Source organism: Trachinotus anak, unplaced genomic scaffold (assembly GCF_046630095.1).
Source record: "Trachinotus anak isolate AG129_WGS33_773 ecotype Australia unplaced genomic scaffold, CSIRO_AGI_Tana_v1 ptg000021l, whole genome shotgun sequence".
Lineage (NCBI taxonomy): Eukaryota > Metazoa > Chordata > Actinopteri > Carangiformes > Carangidae > Trachinotus > Trachinotus anak.
Window position 1 is genome coordinate 7,173,764 of NW_027273872.1, and position 23,921 is coordinate 7,197,684.

The 23,921-nt window shown below is 40.7% G+C and overlaps 1 protein-coding gene across 2 annotated transcripts in view; it reads right to left on the reverse strand.

Annotated features, from left to right (window-relative positions):
• Positions 1–23,921, reverse strand: part of LOC139605593 (teneurin-3) — a 134,632-nt gene that overhangs the window by 53,410 nt on the left and 57,301 nt on the right. The window contains exons 4-7 of one of the 2 annotated variants that reach the window (XM_071457200.1): positions 21,183–21,408; positions 13,024–13,262; positions 5,923–6,048; positions 3,851–4,065 (exon numbers count right to left, since the gene is read on the reverse strand). In XM_071457200.1, the coding sequence (XP_071313301.1) occupies positions 3,851–4,065; positions 5,923–6,048; positions 13,024–13,262; positions 21,183–21,408 (806 nt within the window). The remainder of the gene's footprint in view (positions 1–3,850; positions 4,066–5,922; positions 6,049–13,023; positions 13,263–21,182; positions 21,409–23,921) is intronic. The other variant, XM_071457201.1, reaches the window with a different exon arrangement.

A 23,921-nucleotide genomic window follows, 5' to 3' on the forward strand; every position in this document is an offset into this window, starting at 1 on the left:
TTCTGACTGACGCTGTAGGGTACAGAGCAGTGCAGCAGAAAACACTGTAACACATACCAACAATCCCCAAACAGGCTATAGGCTGTAAGGAGCGCAGCAGATGCAGACAGATCCCCTGGCTAAAGCAGTTGTTAGCTACACAGTTGTACTGAGCCTATAGTGAAGACTCCGGTTGGAAAAGAGTCTGTGAGCTGCTTAAGAGTGTGATGCATACAGATTGGCACTGTAGCTGGTTCTTTTGAAAAGCCTGGATTTAAATCCAACGATGAGGCTGTTTGCAAAGAGCTTTGATGAACTCTTTAGACATTGATATTTGATAGACACAGAGTTGAGATGTCTTCATTTAAAATTTGGACTATTGGGTTTTTAGATAAGTAGCATTTCATGCCAATTTAGAATATATATATATATATATATATATATATATATATATATATATATATATATACATATATATATATATATATATATATATACATATATATATAATTTTTTGAAATATTTTAATAATTATAATTAATAATTTTAGAGAGAAGGAGCAGTTAAAAGTGACTGTAATGTTCCCCTACAATATTAAGTTATGTTGCCTGCTTCAGGAGGATATATATATATATATATATATATATATATATATATATATATATATATATATATATATACACACACACTGCAGTTGACAGGGTGCTCTCATGACAAGCACAGCTCTAAACATGTTCCCAGTGATAAAGAAGTACAGAGAGAGTTGGGGAAAAATGTAAAAGGTATATTTTTGTTCTCCCTCAAAATAAAATCTGAGAAAATTTATGTTAATTTTTTTATATACTCCCCCCAAAAAATAGGAAATAATGAGGCCTTTAACTGAGTCATAACAATACCAAGAGCAATTCAACATTATTTTTTTAAAGCTGTCTTCACCAAGATTTTTTTTTTCATGAATCAAACGACTGTGTGTAATATAAGAATTTTTACCTGAATCCTGCAGCTCTGTTTAGCTGTTTAGCCTCTTTCAGCTGATTGTTTTTGTTTTGTGGCCCACACATTATCACAACTCTCATCAACCCAATTTCTAGCAGTGGCAGGTGTTTTCAGCAAAACAAACAAAAAAAAAAAATCTTATAAACCCTCTGCCTGCCAGCACCAGACAGCAGACAAACAAAATTAGCAACTAGCTGGTAACTTCTAGCCACTAAAGAGCCAAGAGTTATTGGACACCAAACCAGTGCTAAAGGAATATTGGACTTGCATTCATCAACTAAAAATGGATGCCAGTAACTGGTTTTAAGGTTGGAAACTTTCTGCTAACACAAATTTATAAGCTGGTCACATGTCAGTGCTTTGTATCCGTTATCTTCTTATTGAAGTGTTTTCCTCCCTAGTGGCCCTGCACCAGTTAATGGAGCTCTAAATCAGCATGTGCACAACATCCAGCCTCAGAGAAACACAGTGGCACTTTGGAAAGAACAAGACAAAAATACATTAAAACAGGATTTGGTTCTCTGGAATGTGGCAAATGTGGACCCTAGCAATCTTTCAGTTGATTTGCAAACAATAGGAAAGAGAGCATTATTTGAGGGGAAGGTAAAGTCAACACTGTGATTTAAACCCCTTTGAGTAAGACAGGGGGCAGGGGAGGGATATTAACCTGGCGGAAGTTGACTTCTTTGTGTTGCTAGCTTGGGGGGGAAGTAATAAAACAGTTCATCCCACAAGCCCTGAGCCTCTTGGCCAAGTGCATACATCTCGATTAGCTGGTGTGAAAGCCCCCCCCAACTCATCTCAATCCAACAATACCACTGAATAACGGGCAAGAGACCAAGCGTGGAGAGACCACCGGATGCCCCATAGACACAGGAGGAACACTCAGAGCCAGTAAATTCTCAGTTAGATAGAATGAACTTACTTGATAACAACTGAGTACAAATTCCTGAGGAAAAAAAAGACTACTAAAGTTTGCTTTTTCTGACTTGTTTGGTTTGTATCAGCACAGACAGACATTCAATAGCAGATGGAGGAAGTCTATATTTGAGAAAGGTGGAAAAGCTGTTGTTTTGTCTTCCAAGCTGTGAATAAGATGAACAGTCAATATCTCTCATCGGGGTCTTTCATGCTCAGTTAAGTAAATGCATTGATTTGTGCCCCCAGTACCTGAAAAGAATGTAATTTAGAAGTGGCCACAATGGACATGGTGTCCAGCATTGACAAGCTTGAGTGTCTGTTCAACAATTGCCGGAGACATAAAAGTAGTGTCTTGTTAATTAGTACCCTTTGGTCTTTGATTTTGTTGGGCTTCCTTTTTTCACCTTGAAAGTACAATCCAACTCACTTGTTGTCACTTGCATTGGACTTTCTTCCATCAAAGAGTGGCCCTAACTGTCTACACTTGAGTGAAGCCCATCTTTACAAAGAGAGAATGTCAAGAAGGTGAAGCTAAGAGCTTTTGCAGTCAAGTGTGGTGGAAAATAGCCATTGTCTGAGTGCTTCCATCACCATCACCAGACATTGGACATTTGGATCCCCAGAAATGTCATTCAAGTGACACATCAGACATTTTAGAAACACTTCAATTTGCAAATGGCAGAGGTTTAGCAGAAGGGAAAGATGTACATGCCAACACACAGGCAGATTGAAGCTGAGGGGAGAAAAACTCCAACTAAACTAGTGCCCAGTTCTAATACATACATGTCAGGGTTTTAAATAAGGAATCAGGGCAAATAAAGAACTCTATTAAATGATGTAATGTTTTTTTAAACTTTGTTGTAAAGCTTTGATTCTCCTTTGAAACTAGCCTATTTAAGCCACAGTGAAATGGCCTCTTCTCATCCGTAAAACTGCTTTAATTAATTTCTTATGTTAACAGGTGATCACATGGCTACCTAGCCACAGCCCACAGCTCTACTGTTTTGGTTCAGTCTCACTGCTTTCGGACTCATTTCCAGACACAGTGGAGAGCTGTTTTTTTTTTTTTTCTATTTTTGTTAAAATCTCTAAAAATGAGGTGCGAGATGTGTGCACTTCTTTCTTCTTTGCTTTGCAAATTTTTTACACCAATGTCTTTTCCTGTTGTTATTGATAACATGATCAGGCTTGGCAGCTAAAGAGACAGACCATCAGGAATTGGTGGAGACCAAAACCTAACTAACAATTAAGACCATCACCATCACAGCTTCATGACATGATGAATATATCAATGCTGTATTTGCTGCTTTTAGTGCCCCCAGGTAACAAAATAAATACATAAATAATGTAGATTTAATGATACCATGTTTACATCCTTAATACAACGTAATTCTTGTTGAAAAAGTGTTTGGGTAAGACATAATGCAAGTACAAATCATTGCACAATGTGGAATATTGGTTAAAGACAAAAGCTGTTTGACAGGAGGGGTTGGCTGGAATTACCATAAAATAATGAATGCTTTTATTGGTTAGTTTTTATACTCTCTAGTGCTGGATCAGGTCACCATAAAAGCTATCTACCCTTTCTAAACAAATGCGACTGTGGCAACCAGTGAAATTTACAGGACAATTGGCTAAATTCATTTTCCATTATCTCTTAAAATATGTTTTTTTTTCTTTTTTTTTTGTTTGGTGATAAAACTGCTCAAATGCACAGTAGCCACCCTGAGCCACTGGACATACCAGACCAGCTAAGCTTGAGGCTAAGAAAAAAATGCTTTTAAATTATACTTTTTATTTATAGAAAGAAGACAAGAAAGAAGAAAAGAGAAAGAAGTGGTTTGTCCTTTAAAAGTTTCATTGTCACACTTTAAACAGCCATAGTGACCATTTCATAGTTTCTTTAATCTCAAAGAGACTAACCTGATTTAAAAGAATTTAAAAAAGGCTTCACCTGAGTGTGAGATGGGGCGAGACCCTTTCGTCCATAAACTCCAATCAGTGCGTTCTTCTGTACCGAGATGTTGAACTTGAGGAAGCGTGGTTGGTCCATGCTAAGTTGAGAACGCCAGAACACCCCAGGTGGGATGCTCTGACCCACCCTCTTCCCTATGTCGACTTGTCCGGTATCGATGGAGTTATTCTCCTGATGGAGCACGCCAGTCCTTCCTAAGAGGCAAAAACACACCCCCGTGCAGATTATGTAAGGTGTTGAAGAACCAAAACAATATTGTTCAGTGATATGGTACAAATCAGTCATCACAGAGCCTTTTAGGGCATTAGCTAAAACCTTCACGCTCACATCTGAAATATAATCTTGGTTTTTGTGTTAGACTTTGATCTGTGGTTATCAATAAAGGCTGTATTCCATCTTTTGCTTTCCAGTGTAATCTTATTCCTTTATCCAAGCAGGGACCTAACAATAAGATAGTCATAGTCATATTTTTTCCAAATGAGCGGTGGCCAAGCAAGACAGGATTAAAAGTAATGGTTCCCTGTGGTCCATGATGCACTGCTCACGGAAAAAAATGACCAGATATAATTGGCTTTTTATAAGACTCAAACAGGCCACATCTCCCATTTTTCTCTGGTCGTGGTGACTCATAGAGCAAGGCTTCATATCAGATAAGGTCTAAATGGAATCTGTCAGATGTACTGTGCTACCTTGCCAGAGCAATAACAGCAAATCAAAACAATTTGGTGAATGATGTCCTTAAACTGTGTCCTTACAGCGCCAAAGATGGAGGGATGGCCACTGTTAATGTGACTCATGCTCGCATGAAAAACTGTAGCCTGCAAGGTGTTATTACAGGAGCAGATTTCATTGTTAAGAAGAAAAATCTGTAAAGCGTTTTGCAGTCATCGCTGTCTAAGGCTCTATAGAAGGAGAGCAGCTGTGCTCCTTAATTTACTGCGGCAATGACTTTTAACTTGTTAGTTGGACGGCGCAGAGTCTTCCTGCAACATAATAACAACTCAACCTTTGCTTCTGCATCTTGTAAGAAGGATTTCAGTGTGTGGGCCTGTTCATGCTGTAGCTGTGAGTGTATCTGTTTGTGCCAGCCCTCCATTATTTACATGCCTCAGTGTTGTGTGTATGTAATGAGGCCTTTCCCTGTCACTTTAGCTTCAGTCAAAGTGAAGACTGGAAGCCAAGTTTACCTCTAGGGAGAATAATAGCCAGCTATTGATTGCCTTTAAACAGTCCAAAACCTGCCTCATGCTATCTTAATTAGCAGTACTTATGAGGATTTAAATCTAGCCCAGTTTAAACAATTGAGCTTTTGCCTGGCCTACTCAACTCAATTACTGCTTTCGTGGCCGTGCATTCTAAATACCGCAGTGTGCTTAAAGATTAATTTGGTGGCTTTTGCTGTAAAGGTGAACCGAGATGGCCTGACTGCTTGTTGTTGAATACACAATGGTCCAAAATTATGATTAGGTAGAACAAAGCTGTCTGGAATCAGTTAATTAATATTCAGAAGGTGAAAGATCTCAAGAAACTCCAAAGGCTGACTGAGCATTGAGCATGAACATTTCACTCTGTCATTCAGGAGGCCAAATGGTTTGCTGTTGCGATTTGTATTTTGTAATTGTCATTTGAACCTTTACTTGATTTAATTAATTTGTATTTTGATGCTTTAAAGATCCTTTAACCTTGTTTTTTTGGGGGTTTTTTTAAAGTTAGCATTTGATTTCAAAAAGCAGTATTTACATACAGGCAGCCTCATTCTCCTCTTTTCTGACAGCCTGAGAGATTTGCACGTTTAAAGTCTTTGTCTACTTCAGTCAGACTAAGTGTCAACTGTCTGCTTTACACTATCAAGTTTGTTAGTTTATTATTTTTACGTCTGAAAAGAAAAAGGTAACCATGATAGCAAAATATATATTCAAAACGCAATGCAAAAAACCTTGATCAAAATATATTTCTAGGGAAGAAAGCCAGCAAAAGAATAAACAGCATTAATCTGTAGCTTTCATATTGTAAAGGTGATTTATTCAGATGTGAGTCTTTTATTTCCTCACCGTCAGCAGCCAGAGCTGTCACTATGCTCGACTGAGTGGGCCCTGTCTTCCCAACTCCTCCGTTTTCAAAAGCCGGCTGGTTGTCCAACTCTTGGAGCTGCCAATTGAGGCCGAAAAGGTGCATTGCTGTGAAATACACAAAAAAGCTGCGTGGGCTTGTTGAAATGGATAAACAAATAAGCAAATAGTCGCACAAAAACAATCAAGCCACTTAAGCTCAAAAGACCCGTGGGAGAGCGCGATGGATGGATCCAATGCCGAAAAAAACAAAACAAAAAAAAAACCCAAAAAACTGTTAAACATTTTATTTCACATTTTGTTGTTTTTGCAGCTACTCTGCCATGGGTGGCTTTTGCGTAAATACGGCACTGATAGAGGCCAGCCAAAGTCACTTCAATCAATACTTAGGAACCCTGTTGCTCTAGCATGTTTCCTTGGGGAGTGCTGTTCATTAACGTGCCGCACAAACAGCAACTGTATCAAAGAGAGCAGCAGGCAGAATTTCTATTTTGACACAAAGCTTTCACTTCAGACAAGCAGACGAGATGTGCCAAAAAAGCCTTAAACTCTCCAAGTCTAATACAAAGCGGGAAGGACGCAGACGCACAGCTACATGTGTGTGAAAAAGTACGAGCGAAAGAGGCGGAAAGTGAGAGACTTTTAAGAAAGTGTAAGGCAGTGTATTGAGACAGACAGTCACAGCAGGGGGAGGAAGTGAGAGGGTAGGACGCTGCAACACTCCTCTAGTTCTCTTACATAACTAAACTGTGTGCAGCTTTCATTCAGCAAACCTGCTTTATTGTCACAGCATTGGATCCAATCAAACTGTGTTCTTGTTGTTTTGGGAAACTGAGGTGCCTCTGTGAGCGCAGTGAGAGGGCCAATCTCCTTCAAAGTCACCAGCCAGGGAACATGCTGAGGAAGCATCTTGATTTCCGACCATTTGATCTGCGGGAGAAACTTTTCTCTAACACCCATTGCTCACTGGGAAGATGGATATCGACAGCAGCAAATAACTTGAGAGGTGTATGTGGAGCCGTAGAGAATATTAAATGTGAGCTAGACCAAAAGAAAGATGGGAAACTAGCATGGACAGCGCATCAGTTGGTACTTTGTTAAGGTGTGTGTTTTGTTTAAAGCTTGTGGATGAAGGTATTTGGCAGCAGTTTAATGGCTATACACAAGCACTGTCCTTGGTAGATTGGATGAACAAGTGCTCCACAGCCTTGAATTCCAATTAAATAACGCAGGTGTAACACTGAGTGACAATGTTTGGCTTCCCAGTACTTTCAGCCAACATCACCTGCAGTGTCAGAACCAATTTTCTTTCCTGGTGAGGCAAACCAGCAACATCACCAGCAGCAGAAATGAATGCTGACTGTTCCATCAATATTTTTGACAAGTCTGTCTTTTCTAAACACTCTGAACCGACTCCTCTAACAGAGCCTTTAAATGCGAAAACCTGCACCTTTCTTTTGTGTATTTTCTGCATCACTGTGTTTTCCTGTTGCTCTTAATAACATGGTCAGAAAAGCTTTTCAATCTTTGTCCATCTTCACCAGATACAGATAATTCTCAGTACAGATGCACTTATGTACTGGCAGCACAGACAGACAGAGACAAAACTGTGCAACTTAATGTAATTTGCCAGGAATCAGACTCATCTCTAAAAATGCTCTCTTTTTTTCCTCGAACACTTAAGCATACAGTTTATTCTCCTCGGTCTTGTTAAACTGCCACTTTTTTTTAATACCAACTTTTTCAAAACAGCACAGTGTGGTAAATACATCCAGTTCTTAGACTAACATGTCAGTGGCTTTTAACTGAGCAAAGGCTCCAGAGTCCTGAGAAAACACTGTGTGCTGAGCTGGATCCTAAATTGTGAGGATCAACTGAGGACATCCAGCATGAACCCAAAGTGAAACAACCTCTCCACGGAAAAGAAAAAAACAAAAAAAAAGGAAAAAAAACAAGTGACACTTACTCTTGCAAAATGACTGACAGCATGAAATTAAAGCAGGTTAAAGTATTACTAAAAGAATAAAAGGTAGCATAATCTCTCACTCGACGAAACCTGCATTTAAAAAATTAGCATTAAGTGTTTTAGAAAATGAACATTTTTAGTGTTGAGAGAGAAATCTGTCTCTAAGCTGACTAGTAGAAAACAGGACAGCGAGCTTTATCAAGGGAGACATGGAGTGTCAGACAGTGAACTCACACACACACAACAGGCTGTTGTCTTATAGCAGAAGATGGGTAAAAGGATGGATAAGGCAAATGGGTAATATATGGGTAATATTCACCATATTAATTTAGCCTGTAGACATGCTAACAATAATTAATGTGATAATTATTGATCACACACTTAGTCATAAACCAAAGTGTTAAACTATCACTTTAACCCAGTGATGGTGCTAAAGGAAAAGTCAGGGGATCAGCAGAGTTATTGGAATTTATCCTGTAGAGACCCTGAATATCTGCAGCATATTTCACTGCATTTCATCCAACGGTTGTCAAGATCTTTCACTCTGAACTGCAAATGTCAACCTCATTGTGGTGCAAGAAGTAAAGCCATGGCATCACCACAGTCGTTGGGATTCATCCTCTGGGGACAACGAATGCCTGTGCCAAATTTCATGGCAATCCATCCGGTGGTTGTAGAGATATTTCAGTCTGGATCAAAGTGGGGGGCCCACTGACTGACCGACAAACATCTCCATCCCTTGGGCCGTGCTGTTACTGCGGCTAAAATCAAATACTTTGTGGCACACTTAAGATAAAAAAAAGAGAGAGACTGATCTAAAAAAAAAAAAAAACACCTTGTTGTAGACTTTAGTTCACCTAAGATGATAAATGCAGACTTAATACTGTGCCCCCCTGACTTTGCAACTCTCCCACCTCCAGGCACACACCACGGAACCACAGAGAGTCGTCCCCTCTTCACTGCTCTTCGTACACTGGCTCATCAACAAATTGCTTTGAGGTGAATAGCCCTCAATTTATGAATTTGCATAAGTTATTCCTGCAGCCTAGGCCAGTTCAATTAATATTTATGGGCCATGAGCAATTTCTCTTCCTGGGCAAGACGCTGAAAATGCTGGCCTCCAATCTCTGATGTCAGAATTTGCCCCAGTGAACACTACCACCAACGATGAATGGGAGGTTGAATTTGTAAGTTCACAACAAGTTCGTTTGAGCTCTGACACCCACATGGTATCTAGTGCACAGAAGCAAGAACACTTCTGTCTGAGCAAATTCTTGTTGGTGTTGTTACCTGGAAAACAATGTGCTAATTATGGTACAGATGAATATCGGAAAAGTAATTATTAAGTAAACTAGGGCATTGAAAACATAAATGGGTAGGGAAAAAAAAAAGGTTTCCTGTTAAAATATGCAGATGACACTATTCTGATGGCCATCGTCACCGCAAATAATTAGTCCATTTACCAGAGAAAGAGGTGGCCCATCTGGAGTCCTGGTGTGCCAAAAACAACTTGGAGCTCTGCAGCTCCAAAATTATTGAGATAAACATTGTTTTATGCTGGAACCTGCCTGCACACCCCTCCAGAAACTTCCCCCGGGGGAGGGGAGAAAGAAGCCGAACAGCTCAGAGCATAGCTAAGATGTTCCTTTTCTGTGTTACAGTACCTGCAACAACCTCAGATGGAATAACAGTGTCTCTACCTCAGGATTGACCAAGACAGGGTTTGTTCATCTGGTCGTTTAATGGGGTGAAGGACCCCCACCTCCCCCACCCTCCCCCAGAACACAGTGCTCATCACAGCTGAGTGGAGCCACCGGTATCCAGTCTTCTCTGATAACTGGGCCACCATGTCAACAATTCACGAGAATCACTTTAATCAACAAGCCTTCACTAAAAAACACATCAATAACCCATAACTGATTTTCTCTATGCCTGATATATTTTTTTATTTTTTGATAAAAAAGGTCTGAGGGAAATTGATTTCGCCATAAATCTGAAATCTGTAAGATGCACTTTAACAAAACAACAGATAATTCATGCTTCAATTAAAGCACATTTTTAATTAATGTAGTCTTTGTATCTGTCTGACATTTAAAGGCAAATGTAAGGCAAAGGAAGACTAACGTCTTCTACTTAGAAACAGTTTGATCCAACATGTTCCCCGAGGACATTGGTCACATTTTGTTTGTGCAGGTCAATTGAAGGTGCATTTCCAAAAATCCACATGCTATTTCTGCATCCAGTCAGAGCATCAAAGCTGGAGCTGGTCCTGATTGGCCTCCCTATATCTGAACAATCGCTGAAATCCTTCCAATCAGGCAGTTTGCAGAAGTGGAGCTGGAAAGCCTCACCTCAGCAGGTTTTCCTCATTTGAATTACAGGAGCTGCTATTGTTGTTCAGCCAGGGTCCAGTACTGAGAGCGGTATGCACACTAGTCTTTAAATTTATTTGATAAAAAAAGAAAAAAGGAAGAAAAGAAAAAATGTATCAGAACAATTTTTAAAATTTTTTTTTTAAATAAAATATCAGCAGGTACATTCGTCTTAACCTGAGCTGCTGCAGAACAAAGAAAAATTGAGTTATATGGTACAGTAAACTTCGAGCACCACACCATTTTGGTACTGGTCTGTCTGTATTTGTCTTTGAGTTTGTCTTGGTGCTAATGGGACTGTGCGAGCTGACAGGCACAGAGTATTAAAGTATGAGTGCGCATAGCTACTTGAGTCATTGCACCTGGCAGGTGAATTGGCGGTGAATGAAAGAGAGAGGAGGTGGTGGAAACACACTCCTGAGGCAAGTGGCAGAGGGCTGCATCTGTTTAACTCACACACACACACACACACACACACACACACACACACACACACACACACACACACACACATACACACATACACACATACACACATACACATATACATACACAGCAGGAGAGAGGCTTAAGCACCAGGGTGCACTCTGGAGTCAGGCCAAAAATACAATTCCCAAACATCCGACAGGTCTACAATTAAACAAGTTGGTGATTGTTGGGATGAAAATGTTGTAAATGAATCCAATCTGCTAGAACTGTAGTGACAACAGCTGAACAAATGACTTGTTTCTGCTTGTTTTCCCAGTGTAAACCAAGCATATCTGTCATGAGCAGGAGCACAAATAAAAATAGCAACTGATTCCTGCACACAGAGGAACAGTTAAGTTATAAAATGTATGTATATATCCATACTAATTTTATGATATGAGATCATGAACAACAACAAGCAACAAAACAGTTAAGTCAATAAAGGGAATGCGAATATTGATACTGATATAGCGCATTTATGACCTCTCCTCCAAGAGAGCACTCCCCTCTCTATTCACCAATAAAACACTGGTTATAGGATCTTCTCAACAACGCCATATTTCTCCTTATACAACTGTGTCACATTTCCCCTGCCTCCAAGCTGGATGAATACTTGTATATCCGCTCAGGGAGAAAGGTTCAGTGTAAAGATTAAGGGCTTGGATGACAAGAGAGGGCATAAGGAGAGATGAATCTGTAACGGTTTTATTGCTGTGGTCAAGATTCTAAAGGTTAGCAAGAAGTCAGCTTTGACACTTGCTGTAAAAAACGTTCGAAAGGTCTCTCATAGGAAATAATGCCCAAAGGAAGGGGGATTGGGGGGGGGGGGGGGGGGGGGGGGTTTGAGCATTGGTTTATCTTCCTGACCGAGATAAAAGCATTTCCTGTTTGACAGAATGGACAAGTTTTGGTTCAAGTACAACAAAGGCTGTGTGGACCAGGGTCTTCTTTAAAGTTCAAGTGTTCGGGACGGTTTCCTTTGTTACGGGTTCAGCTCCTCAACTTGTGTTTCATTTTGACGTTGCCATCTGTGCCGGCCATTTGAACCTCGCTGCCTGTGTTTTAACAGGAGCCCCCAAGGACGCGAATTGGCTGTCGTTCTGTGAACTGTGATCAGAAGTGTGGGGATGATGCACAGCCCCTGTCAAAGGGAAACAGAAAGGAATGCCTTGTTGGAAACTGTACCGGGGCCATGTCTGCATATCTGACTGAGAGCTTAGTCAGACAGACGCTACTGAATCATATCAGGACATCTGCAATTTCTGGAAAAAGGAAAAGGCAGTGAAATAGAAATACTCCTGGCAGAGATCAAACTCCATACAGATTAAGAGGTATGCTGGCTCCATTCACTCTAGGCAGCTTGTCTATCATTTGTTCTGTTTGACCAAATGACATGTCTAAAGCTTGTCTAATGCCACCACAGATAATGGAGTCATGTTTTCTCTGACTAAAACTGAAAGAAATAGGCTGCTCCTAGCAGAGAAACTACTGGTTTTCATGTACTTGTCTGACAGCTTGTGCCGCACCTCCACGTTAGGCAATAACAATAAGTATGAGGTGGCAATATTTACACCAAAGCCTGAGTGTACAGTTAATTTTGTCAAGCTAGATGGTTGATTTCTTTCAAACTTTACAGTGGTAAAAAAACAGTCTTGTCATGCCAGTCTCTGATTGTGAGAAATTGCAAACTGGCCCTCCAGAGACTGGGGGAAGTTCTGGTCTAAGCCCACTGTCAGTACAGATGTTCAGCTTTGAATATCTGGTAATGTGAGCAAGAATTTCACCTCCTGAACTTCTTCCAGATACACTCACAGACTGAACCTTCTATGTGGACCAAGATGAGGAGGAAAAGTGAACAGCTACCATGAAGTTGGTGTAGGCTGCACATCTGAAGGACAGCCTGTAGGTAAAAGACTAGGAGGAGTGTGGCTTTGAACCGATGAGCTGAATGTGTTTTCGTATGTACAGATGAAGTTTTGGGGAGAAAGTGTGGGTAAAAAGCTAAAAAAGCAAGACATAGAAAGAAAACAATGATTGGGAGGGGAATAAAAATACATGCACAGAGCTTTTTAAGTCTTTTTGGGCTTAAAAAAATAGCTTGTGTGTAACTCATTAATATGATAATTTTAATATCATATTAAAGTATTAATACTCTGATTGTGCACCAATGCTTCTAATCTTGTAATTTGGCTGTTTGGGTTTTGAGAAAAGATAATCAGTGAAAATTGTCCTTATGTACCAGATCCCAAAAGCTCTTGTGTGTGAGCCCAGCCTTACCTATGCAGTAGCAGAGAATGATGGACAGCACCACGGCTATGCCAACAGCAATCAGGGCAGTACACTTCCAGGAGCAGTGCCTAGGTGACTTCTTGAACTTGAAAGCCCCTCTGGACAGGCTGTTTCTGGGCAATGGGCGCGCCGGTGTGGAGTAAACCGTCCCAGTGGCCATGGTGTAACCAGGGGCTGCTGCGCCAAAGAAAGGTGTCGTCCCTGTGCCCGTTTTAAAAAGAAAGTGCCTGCAGAGGGGAGAAAAAAAAGAATTAGGAGAACAGTGTATTGAACAAATAGCTATAAAATGAGTTTGTGAAACTGCCAATGCAACGGCATCTCCTAGAAATTCAGTTTCTGTAAAGCTAACCTGCGATGGGAAATTGGGAGCGGATTACAATTTCTATCAACGTAATGAGGAGATTTTGGTAAATTACATATTTGGTAAATCACAAATACGTTGATAATGAATCTATCAGTAAAAAGTTCCCAGACGACATATTTGTTTTCACCCAACATGTCTGATCTTGCAGCACAGTATCCACTTGTAGTGAGTGTGGTGACTCACAGCACGTGGATAAGGCTAGCGGAAGGTCGTGGTCCGGTTTACTACAGAACAAGTTATCAGCGACAAACCATGCGATAGTGTAACTCCCATATGTATTCAACAGCAAGAGGCACTGGGTTATACTCTAACATCCAGTATAATCCTGACATTGGAAAAGGTTAACAAAAAGTACCTCATAAAAACAATCATCTCCCACTTGCCCTTTTACAACTGGGCCTTTGCTAATAGCCCATTATACCTGGGGTAATTAAGAGGGTTTAATCAAATGCACTACGGAGTGATCGTCCTATTAACTTTTAAACCCCACGTGAAAAGCTCTTAAGTAAATGAATTAAGCCTTGTTGCCACTCTTGCCACTACTTAGAGATTAATACCCAAATGCCTCCAGGCTTATGGGGACAGCCAGGGAAATTGGACAGACTGACCATGCATTGCAAATTCTCTTCCAATCTAGAACTGTAGAATTTCATTGCTAACACATTTTTTACATTTCTGAAAAAAAAATAAAATTAATATGCAGAATAAAACTATTTTGTAGGTTACTGTTAAGTGTTTTTTTAATGTGTCTGTGTGCGTGTACTTGTTTTTTTCTTAAGATAACTTAAAGTCTTAAATTCTTCACAAGGAATTCTTTAGGAGCTGACCAAATGCTTGACTATAAAAGATGGCGAGTGCTAATAATTAATACTAATGTAAACAAATTGTATAACATAAACTGTATTATTCAGCCGATGATTGCTCTGCATGAATACTCTCCTTCACCCTCAGTGTTATTCAAATTACACCCAAGAGTATCTCCCCAGTGCTACCACTGTCATATCTTTACAACTGGAGCAGTTCAAGGTCAAATGTCTTGCTGAAGAGCACTTTAATGGAGGGTAAATAAAGTCAGGCAAGTGCTACAAATTCACTTCCCGGTCCAAATTTACACCCCAGTGATTTGCAGTTAGCAAAAGAAAACACAGAAGTGCTTTATAAACTGAATAGGAGGCGAGGGCAAGAGCTTCCAAACAACCACTAAAACTATGAAACAAACATGGAAATCTAGCAATAAAATACAGATTCCCTACGCAGTGGTACACAAATACTTGAATAGGGGTGAAAATATAGTAAAATGTCATGGGATGTGTATGAGATCAGGAGAAAGTTGAACTTTGGTTGAGAGGAAGGGCTGGAGAAACCACAGGCCTCCTCTCCTGCTCTGGCACCCTCCAGTTTCTGTAAAAAGTCTCACACAACGCTTTACACAAGTCATGTTTTATGTGTTCTATAGAGCTATAGAGAGTGGGCTGCCATGGTAACTGCTAATTTAAATATACCAATAAACTGATAAAGCAGTGTTGGCTCATCAATTATTTGTGCGGCATCTGTGAAGTCTCCATGTAAGTTTTGTAAAGGCTTTTTTAATCCTGACTGAGAATCTCTACTAAAAGAGCTTGAGAACAGCTAATTAGTATAATAAGAGCATAATCTGAAGCTGGGCAGTCAAGGACTGAAAATGCATGTAATTCCCTGGTTATGGGAGCGGTGGGTCAACAGGCTTTAGGGAAGCAGTAAATGGACCTAAAACAGTTTCATCAACTATAATACTCTTTTATTCAGACTATATGTTTTGCAAGCGAAGCTCATCATGTATTAGTTGAAGACAGTTTTAACAGATGTCAAAGAGCGGCACATCATAAACCTACACCATAATGCATTGCTCAGATTTCAGTCCTGCCGCTGATATTTCAGCTCCTGTGAGGATATCTCAGAGCTAAAACCTCCTCTGATCAATTCTTGACTAAAAGAACAAATGTCAGACTCTGATCGTCTGGCTCCTTGATGCCACGATTGACACGTGCTGTCATGGACAGACAGGGACTCCATTTAAAGGTTACGGTGTGTCAGCCCTGGAATGACAATGCTCTGGGCGTCTGCAGCCTGAAGAAGTTCAGATTTCCCAATCTAGAACAATCTGTACTGTAGCTGCGGCAGACTCTGTAATATGCAGTTGGGTATGAATTGAGGTCAAAACGTGCACAACGTTGGAGGCGGCGAGCGTGTAGTCAGACGCGCAGGCAAATAGACACCACTATCTGGGGAGTTAAGTGTAAGTGGATGCAATCTGATGAGGCAGACAGGAAGGGACAAGGACGGGTGTGTTTGTGTATGCGTGCGTTGTGAGGGGATTGCACTCTATTTGAGGAAGGTGAATAGCTATTGCGAGTTGCAGAGATGATCTGGAGACAGTTTTGTCTGTAAATAAATGTCTCGAATCTACCTGTACTCTTATTTATGCAAAGGCATGGCTACATAATGCTCTCATAAGCCTCCAAGTCAAAGACACCTGAACTAAAAAACACCAAAGGCACATCTGCAGAAGTGCAGTGCTAAGGAAAACGTGGTAATACTGAAAATTATTCCAGGAAATCAAGGGGAAAAAAAATAATTAATAAATATTTAAACTAAAAAAACAAACAAATAACAGAACAGGGTTTCTTTGCACTATGTAGCTGATTTAACAGTTTGAATGCACATATAATTACTTGTAACATATGGCACACTGTGGGTGGGTTACAACTAGAAAGCTGGTTATATTCCTGTCATTTATATCCCTTCTGTTTTGTACAAATCTGGAGTGAAACAGAACATGTGTGTACCAGCGTCAGAGACAAAGTCATACACTGGACATTTATTGCACTCGGCTTTAAAGTAATTCTGGTGCTGATGTTTTTCATGTCACCACCACCACCACCACCTCCTCCTCCTCCTCCTCCTCCTCGTCCTCCTCCTCCTCCTCTTTTTTTTTTTTTTCTAAAGACCAGACTGAAGGGGTCTAAAGATGAAATGCTGTTGGACATGATTAACAAACAGCAGACCAGTGTAAATGTCTGCGGCTATACACATTGGATGACCGGCTGTAATTGATTACAGCCAGTGTGATGCAACAAGGCACATTACTATGCTAATCCAGCCTGCCCTAGTGATAGCAATGTATGCTGTAAGTGTGAGAGTGAGAGAGAGAGAGAGAGAGGGAGAAGAGACAATCACGAGAGTGTGAGACGAAAGCGAGCAAATGAATGGCTGTGTGTCAGTGTGATCGCAGTGTGTTTGTGTGCACGCCTGTCTGTCCCATTGAGAAGCCCGTAACACAAAAGCAGCAGCCAGCCCGGACTCCTCTGCTCTCACAACATTGCTTGTCATCAGGATGACATTTGAAAACATCCTCACAGAGGACAAAAGACTAAACAGTGAGTGGGTGGATTTGTCTACGGCTAAGCTCCAGCTGGAGGGGCGAGAGTGCACACTAGAAACAATGCAAATCGAAGCCCTCAGAATACGTAATCTGCCTATTAGCTGCTGTCCTGTGTTAGCATTAGCATTTCAAGGTGAGAGCCGGAATAATCAGGCCACTTTAATCCACTGTCGAAAAACAAAACAAAAAAAAAAACACTACAGATGTGGTGTGGCATCACAGTGGCTGGGTTTCACACTAGCTGCCGTCGCCGTCGCTCTCCCCCACATCACCACCTGCCCCCTCGACGGGGGGCCTGTTAGCAGGTGCTATTCTGGTGCAGCTAGGTTGGCGCTCATGTGATGGTATTTCGGTGCTGCCGCTCTTTTTTTTCCGTGCCGTCCAGCCCACGGAGATCAGCATGGTGCCATCTTGAGTCACTCCTTCCGAGTGCTCAGAATGTTTGCACGTGGAATTGATTATATTAAACGAATTTTATTAGGGTTTGGCATAAGAAGAGCTCAGCTGTTATGCACACACGTCTGAGATGGGCTTTGGAGTCTAACGCCAGGCCTGAGACAGTTATTCTTTGGCTGAATCTTGAGGTACAACGGAAGTGAGGACATGTTCCTCTAAGCGAAATGCTGTTGAATTTTAGCTGCTGCAGGTTAGGTGTGTAATGCATTTCTTTATATGATTAACTACTACTGACTATCTACCCTCTGTTCATGGTAGCTTTTACATTTGCTGGCAAAAATCATCTGGAACAGATGCACTTCATGCTGCCAGCAGCAGCAACAGTTTATACAGTAGTCTAAAATGAGAGGGAAATATTACAGAACTCTGGAATCGTCGCAGAAATGTGTGCCTGGCACAGAAGATGTTGGCAAAATAAACAAAAAGGAAAATACATGAGGAAAAAAAAAAAAAAAAAAAAACACGTCTTGAGGATTACCACTTTGTCTACGCCACCATCCACGTTGGCAGGTAACCAGCCAGTACTGGAAGCTTCTTTCTTTTCCAAAAGGCTAGTTGGCTGGTGTCTTACACATGACTAATCAGTCCTGGTGCGATCCCGACACTGTGGTTGGTGAACAAAAAAAGTTCAATTTTCCTCCTCTGATGTGAAGCATGACTGTCTGACTCATGATTTACATGTGCATCCCGCACAAACAACTCCAAACACACACACACACACACACACACACAAACCATATCCTACTTGGATTACCTCCGCTATTCTTTTTTGCCCCCGAGAACAATTCTAACACATTTTCCATCAGGAAAGTGTACTGTCTGTGGGACACTGTACCGCATGATGATTTTAGAGCTGAGACATAATTTCATTTCACCAAAGGACTCCCTTGACAGATGAATCCAATGAGGATTGACAGTACATTTATAACTGCAACGTGTGGCTGGGCAGACCTTCGAGAGACTCATTCTCAAATGTCATAACGGCTGTTCTAGCTGAACCTCACTGAGTCTAAGTGAAAAAAAAAAAAGAAAAAAAAAAAAAAACTGCTGAAGTGGGCGCCAAAGGACATACATATGTAAGAGCAGACACCTACCTGTATCTTATCCACTGGAGCACTTATAGAGCTTATAGCAAAATATAAATTTCATACATACTGATACAGTCTATCTTAAACAAAGGATTAAGTACTGCTCGAGAATAATTACCGTATATGTGGAAATGGTCTCTTAAGGGACATTTTATAATGAAATTGAATGGAATATTTCTAATTGAAAACTTCACCAAATACTATTTGAGTGGAGCCAAGTGGTTAGTGAGGAAACCCTGAGGGATTTATTAAAAGTACTCCCCAGACTAAATGTCTCCTCTGCACTTCTGAATAGCAACGAACAGCAGGCAGCCTCGCTGCTCTGTTGCCAACTAATTGAGCCCTTTAAATGGAGTGATCTTAGTTTGCATAAAGCAAAGGAAAAGCTGAAGGAGAACGATTTCATAGTTTTATCTGAAGTGGACAACCTGCACAGTGACACTAAACTCCCAATCTGGAGTCTGTCATGGGATCAGAGCACCTCAGATCCTGTCCGTCATCGTCTCACTCAACTGTGTTTCTGTTAATTAGAGATCACGTATAAATGTCAGCTTTTCACGCTGTATTTGTGTTTACCCCGGGAGTCCGAGTTTGTGTCAGTGTTATATTTCTGAGCTGTTAACGGAGGCCTCACTTGTCTTGATGCATATGTTTGATGCTTTTAAACTGCGGGAGTAAATGAGCTGAAATCAAATTTGGTGTGTTAACACAAACTCTGACAGTATGATCAAAGTGGGATCAGTGACATTATTCACTCAGCATATAACAAAGAGCAGTAGTTACAGTAGTAGTTACCAAGTGTAGCACTTCACTCTCTTAGACGAACATTGAAAGCTATTCACTGTGAAAGCTAGTTGGTACCGAGTCAAATTAGCACACTCGCGCTTTGAAGACCAACACTTTTATGGGAGGTTACACACACATTATTCATTACTGCTAATTGCTGCAAAAGTAGCTAATGCTGTCAAATGAGTGCTTTATTTTCAAGGAGGTCATGTCACAGGAAATATATCAGGCAAGATCATAACATTGTGATTTATCTTTGACACTTTTTTAATCAACTGCCTTGTACAGAATAATTTACTGTCTGCACATTGTGACCACATCCACTGTGCTGCATGAGAAATAAAATCCAGGTTGATGTTGAGGATTCAAAAGACATCCACACCCCTGCTGTACCTGAGGCCACTTACCTATGCGCTGTGCCAGGACTTTGCTCGCCCCAAAACCCCCTGAAGGCAGCATAATGAATACTTTCTGGAGCTTCTGTTTACATTTCCCAACCTGGTGGTTTTCTTGACATGTGCAATTATGTGGTGAACCGGGTCTTCCCTTTTGGCCCCGTTGGTTCACAGCAGCCCTCTGTTCCCACCCACTGACAAGCACTTGATTTAGAGTCCACTGTGCTGATAGTGATTTATGCCTCACTTGATGATAGGTGTGCCCATATTGTTTTGTCGATACGGCTAAGACAGCTCAAGGTCATTGCGCGGTTAGTATTCAATCACCGCATCTTCCCGAGAAAGTGAAACTGTCACCACATATCCCAATTGATTCAGTCAGATCATAAGAGGCTGTTACTTCATGCTGCCACCGACAAAATTCAAAGTTTACATTCATCTAAGGCTCAGAGAGGGTGTGCTGTGCCAGGGAAATATCAAGCAAGAACGCAATCATTTACTCGAGGCCATTTCTGAGTCAGAACGCAATGTACCACACTTCATTAGCCAGGATATTTTGAGCTCACTGATTAAGAAAGATGTAACTGATGTTTCAGGAGGGAAACTTGGCAGTGGCTCTCATGACAAAGTGGTATCTTGCACAGCAAATTTTGATATAACACACACTCCGCTTCCCAAGTTTCCTCTGAAGTTATAGCCTCTCTGATTTGAACTGGTAAGCTCTGTGATATTCACGTAGTTCACTCTAATCATGTACCCTCCTTCTGAGTGTAGGTCTGTCTAATTTAGTAATCAGCTCCTAATTGTAGGTGCATACAAAAAGAAAGGAAAAAATTGAGCACTTGAAAATTTGTTCTCAAAAGAGGAGAAACTGCAGCTGTTATCAAACTCAGCGGTAACCGTATTATGCCATGGAAAATTTCTGTCAAAATAATTGAACCTGATGAGGTGAAGTCCTTAAAAAAAGGCCTAAAAATGAGATACCTTTAAATATTTTCATTATTCACCCATGTTTGATGGACTAGAACTAAAATTATTACTAAAATCATCATCTGTTAAGAATCACTATTATTATTATTATCATTATTATCATTATTATTAATTCCCAGTGTGCTCCACAGCCTCAGTTGGCTGCAGCACCACCAACACTTTTCACCACTGAACTTCAACCTGCCTGCATGGGTGACATTTCTTGTGTACTTCCCTGAGACCTTTGTAGGTGATACTTTGTGGTAGAGCCATAAAAGCTCAAATACTAATAAATGCTGCTAATTCATGTTTGTAAACAAAAACAGAACCCAAACTGCTGCCTGAGTCATGACTGAGTGAGTCACTGTTAATACTGACTGATCTGAATATGGGCCAATAACTGATGTCTCAAAACCACATCATACCAGCGGATTAATCAAGACAAGAGGCAATTAAGTTATAAAATGAAAAAAAAAAATTAAAATAATATAAATATATATATTAAATATAACTTACTGTTGTCTTACAATGTAAAAAACTTAATTTCTTAACAGCCCCCGCTCATTTACTTCACATCATTCTGCTTTCTGAGTCAGTGAGGACGGCGTGATGATAAAACCTGGATCTGAATTTCCCAGTTCTGTTGTAGGTCATTGTGGGTCACTCACCTGCTCTCCAGGGCCACATTGCTGCCCAGGACCCAGCTGTCCTGCAGCTGGACACATTCTGCCGTACTCTGCAAGTCGGCCGCCAGGCCGGCTGTGGGCGGCGGGCTTGGGCTCCTCTGATTGGCCAGTGAGCTGCGGCTCAGGGACGTGATGGACGGATGCTGCTTGTGTGGGGGTGGGGCTGGTGGGAGAGGTGGTGGGCCTTGCTGACTAGATAGATGATCACCTGAGGAGAAGCAAAGGGAAAGAGATATCAGAATATTAAGAGTAGTCTTAATAGTAGAGAAATCAAAATGCAGTAACCCAGAGACTGGAATTCTAAAAGACAGCAGATGGGTAAGACTATACACCTTTATGCAAGATATGACAGCATACAGCCATCTAACAGACCCAGAAAAGTAAATACAACCAAGAGCAAGACATTAAAATGAGATGCAACCACTGCAAAAAGAAGGGAAATAAGAGCTGCTTTTATGGCGACACACATAATAATTGTCGCAAAACGCCACACGCCTGACAGTTGGGTTCTCTTAAACAGAAGGTCACTTAGAGAGGCAGCTGTTCCTTTATGGGCGCTTAACGCAATGTTTCACGTTTGATTACAGCCGGAGAAGACTCTCAAATAACTAATGACCAGAACATCCATTAGAGCTCTGAGAGAACAGGTTTTCCAATTTCACACAAAGCTGTGTAATTGGCCCCCAGAATGGCATGTGGTGATTATCTATCCATCTTCCCCTTTTAAAAAGGTAAAAACCCACAGTGCTGACAATTCTGATTTGCTCCAATGAGCCCCAAATGGGTATCGTCTTTCCTTCCTCATAGAGGCTTAGAGAAGATTGAGAAAGCTGGGAGATGCGTCTTTTAGGAGCTGTTGTTGTTTTTGCATTGACAGCGTGATTTTTTATAAAGGCTAAAGGAGTTCAATTTACAGCATATGAACGCTTAAGGTTGGATCAGGTGTATAAAACAACCATGCATAAATACTTTGTGGCCATGGAACACAACCTCTCTATGCTGTTGGTCCACAGAGGCCTCTAATGACCATGCCATTTTTGTTCTTCACTATGTGCCTTCACTCTTAACTGTGCCTTTCAATGCATAAAACAAACTGTTCAATGCAGACAAATGAGCCTTGAGTCTGGCTCCATGGTGCTAGGAGGAAACATCTATGCTATTCAGAACCAGGCCATAATTTCCACCGCTTTGAGCTAAAAACCTTCAGGCTACTGCACATGCAGTACGGTATGACTACTGGTACAACTGAGGATCATCTCTCTAATATTCAAACTAGGAATACATAAGACACATATATTGTAGGCAATACTGTGACAGTGAAACTGCTCTCCACAGGCTGTACCAATCAATTTTTGTGACTGATTACTCACTTTTTTAAATTTTTTTATAACAGAATATTGTTCATCTGTATAGAGACAAATAGACTGACACACAAACAGACATATGCATAGATACTGTTGGCATATAAGGACAAATGGTGTGGAGCAGAGTCAAGAGAGACAAGGGGACACGGTATTGGTGTAGAAGGCCAATCTAAGATTAATTGATTCCTGACTGCAATTACACAGCAACAGCATAAATACAATAAAAGTAAAATCATCCATAACACATGAAGGTTGTTTTTTTCCTTTCCATTTTTCCAGACTGTGATTAGACTTGGATCAAACCCAATCAAATACGATCCCCTAACAGGCCCAAACCACCTTGTTTGAAGTCAACTCCAAGTCCTAACACATGAATTACCCGAGATCAACTATGGTATTGGCATTTGAAAAATATAAGGCTGCCATGACTTAGTGATAATGAATACAAGACATCCCACTCATCTCTTGGGCTAGACTGTGAGCCCTATTAGAAAAGTGCTAAGTAGGCTAATAGAAATGTGGATTATCTACCAACACTGGCTGCTTTTACATCACCTCTGGGCTTTATTCCACTGTATGAGCCTGCAGCAGCCATGAGCTCCACTTCACTTTCCCGCAGAAGCATTTTTTCATGTAATCAGCACACACTCACGTAACAGCACAATGTCAATGAGTGACGGAAGAGAAAGGTTCTGAGAAAAAGAAAATGACCCAACATAAAGGGAAGTGGAGCACTGCACATTAGTTTTAAAGAGGTTTTTCTTTTTAAATAAATCACTTATGAAGAAAAAAGTCAAAAACAAGCTGAATGTCCATTTCAAGGGATCAAAAATGAGATTTCATTTGAAATAAATGCAGCTTCCTCTTTAAGATATAATAAACACCCATCTTTTGAAAGACACATCAAAATTGCTGTATTTGTTCTCCTGCACAAACATCACCTTATTATCACACCCTCATATGACAAAGTTAATCCCTGCAAACAATGCACCCTCCCATTATGCGTTACAAATAAAGATACATGACAGATATTGCACAAATCTGTATCCATTTATCTTCATGTCTGCATATTGATCTATTGGCATATAGTGCAAGTCTACATCTTGATTGCCCTTATTTAGCTTGCTGCTGCTGCTGCTGCTGCTGCTGCTGCTGCTGTTGCTGCGCTGCTCATACTGAGAGTTTGAAAATGCAGCATAGACTAAACTCAAACCCATAAAAACAGTGCAGGTGCATTATGGTTGATGGGCATGGTGCCGGCACAGCAAGCACAGAGATGAGTCGAAACTCCCTCACTATCACAACTGTATGGTCAATCTTGAATCAATTTAAGATGAATCAATGTGTTGGAGGCATG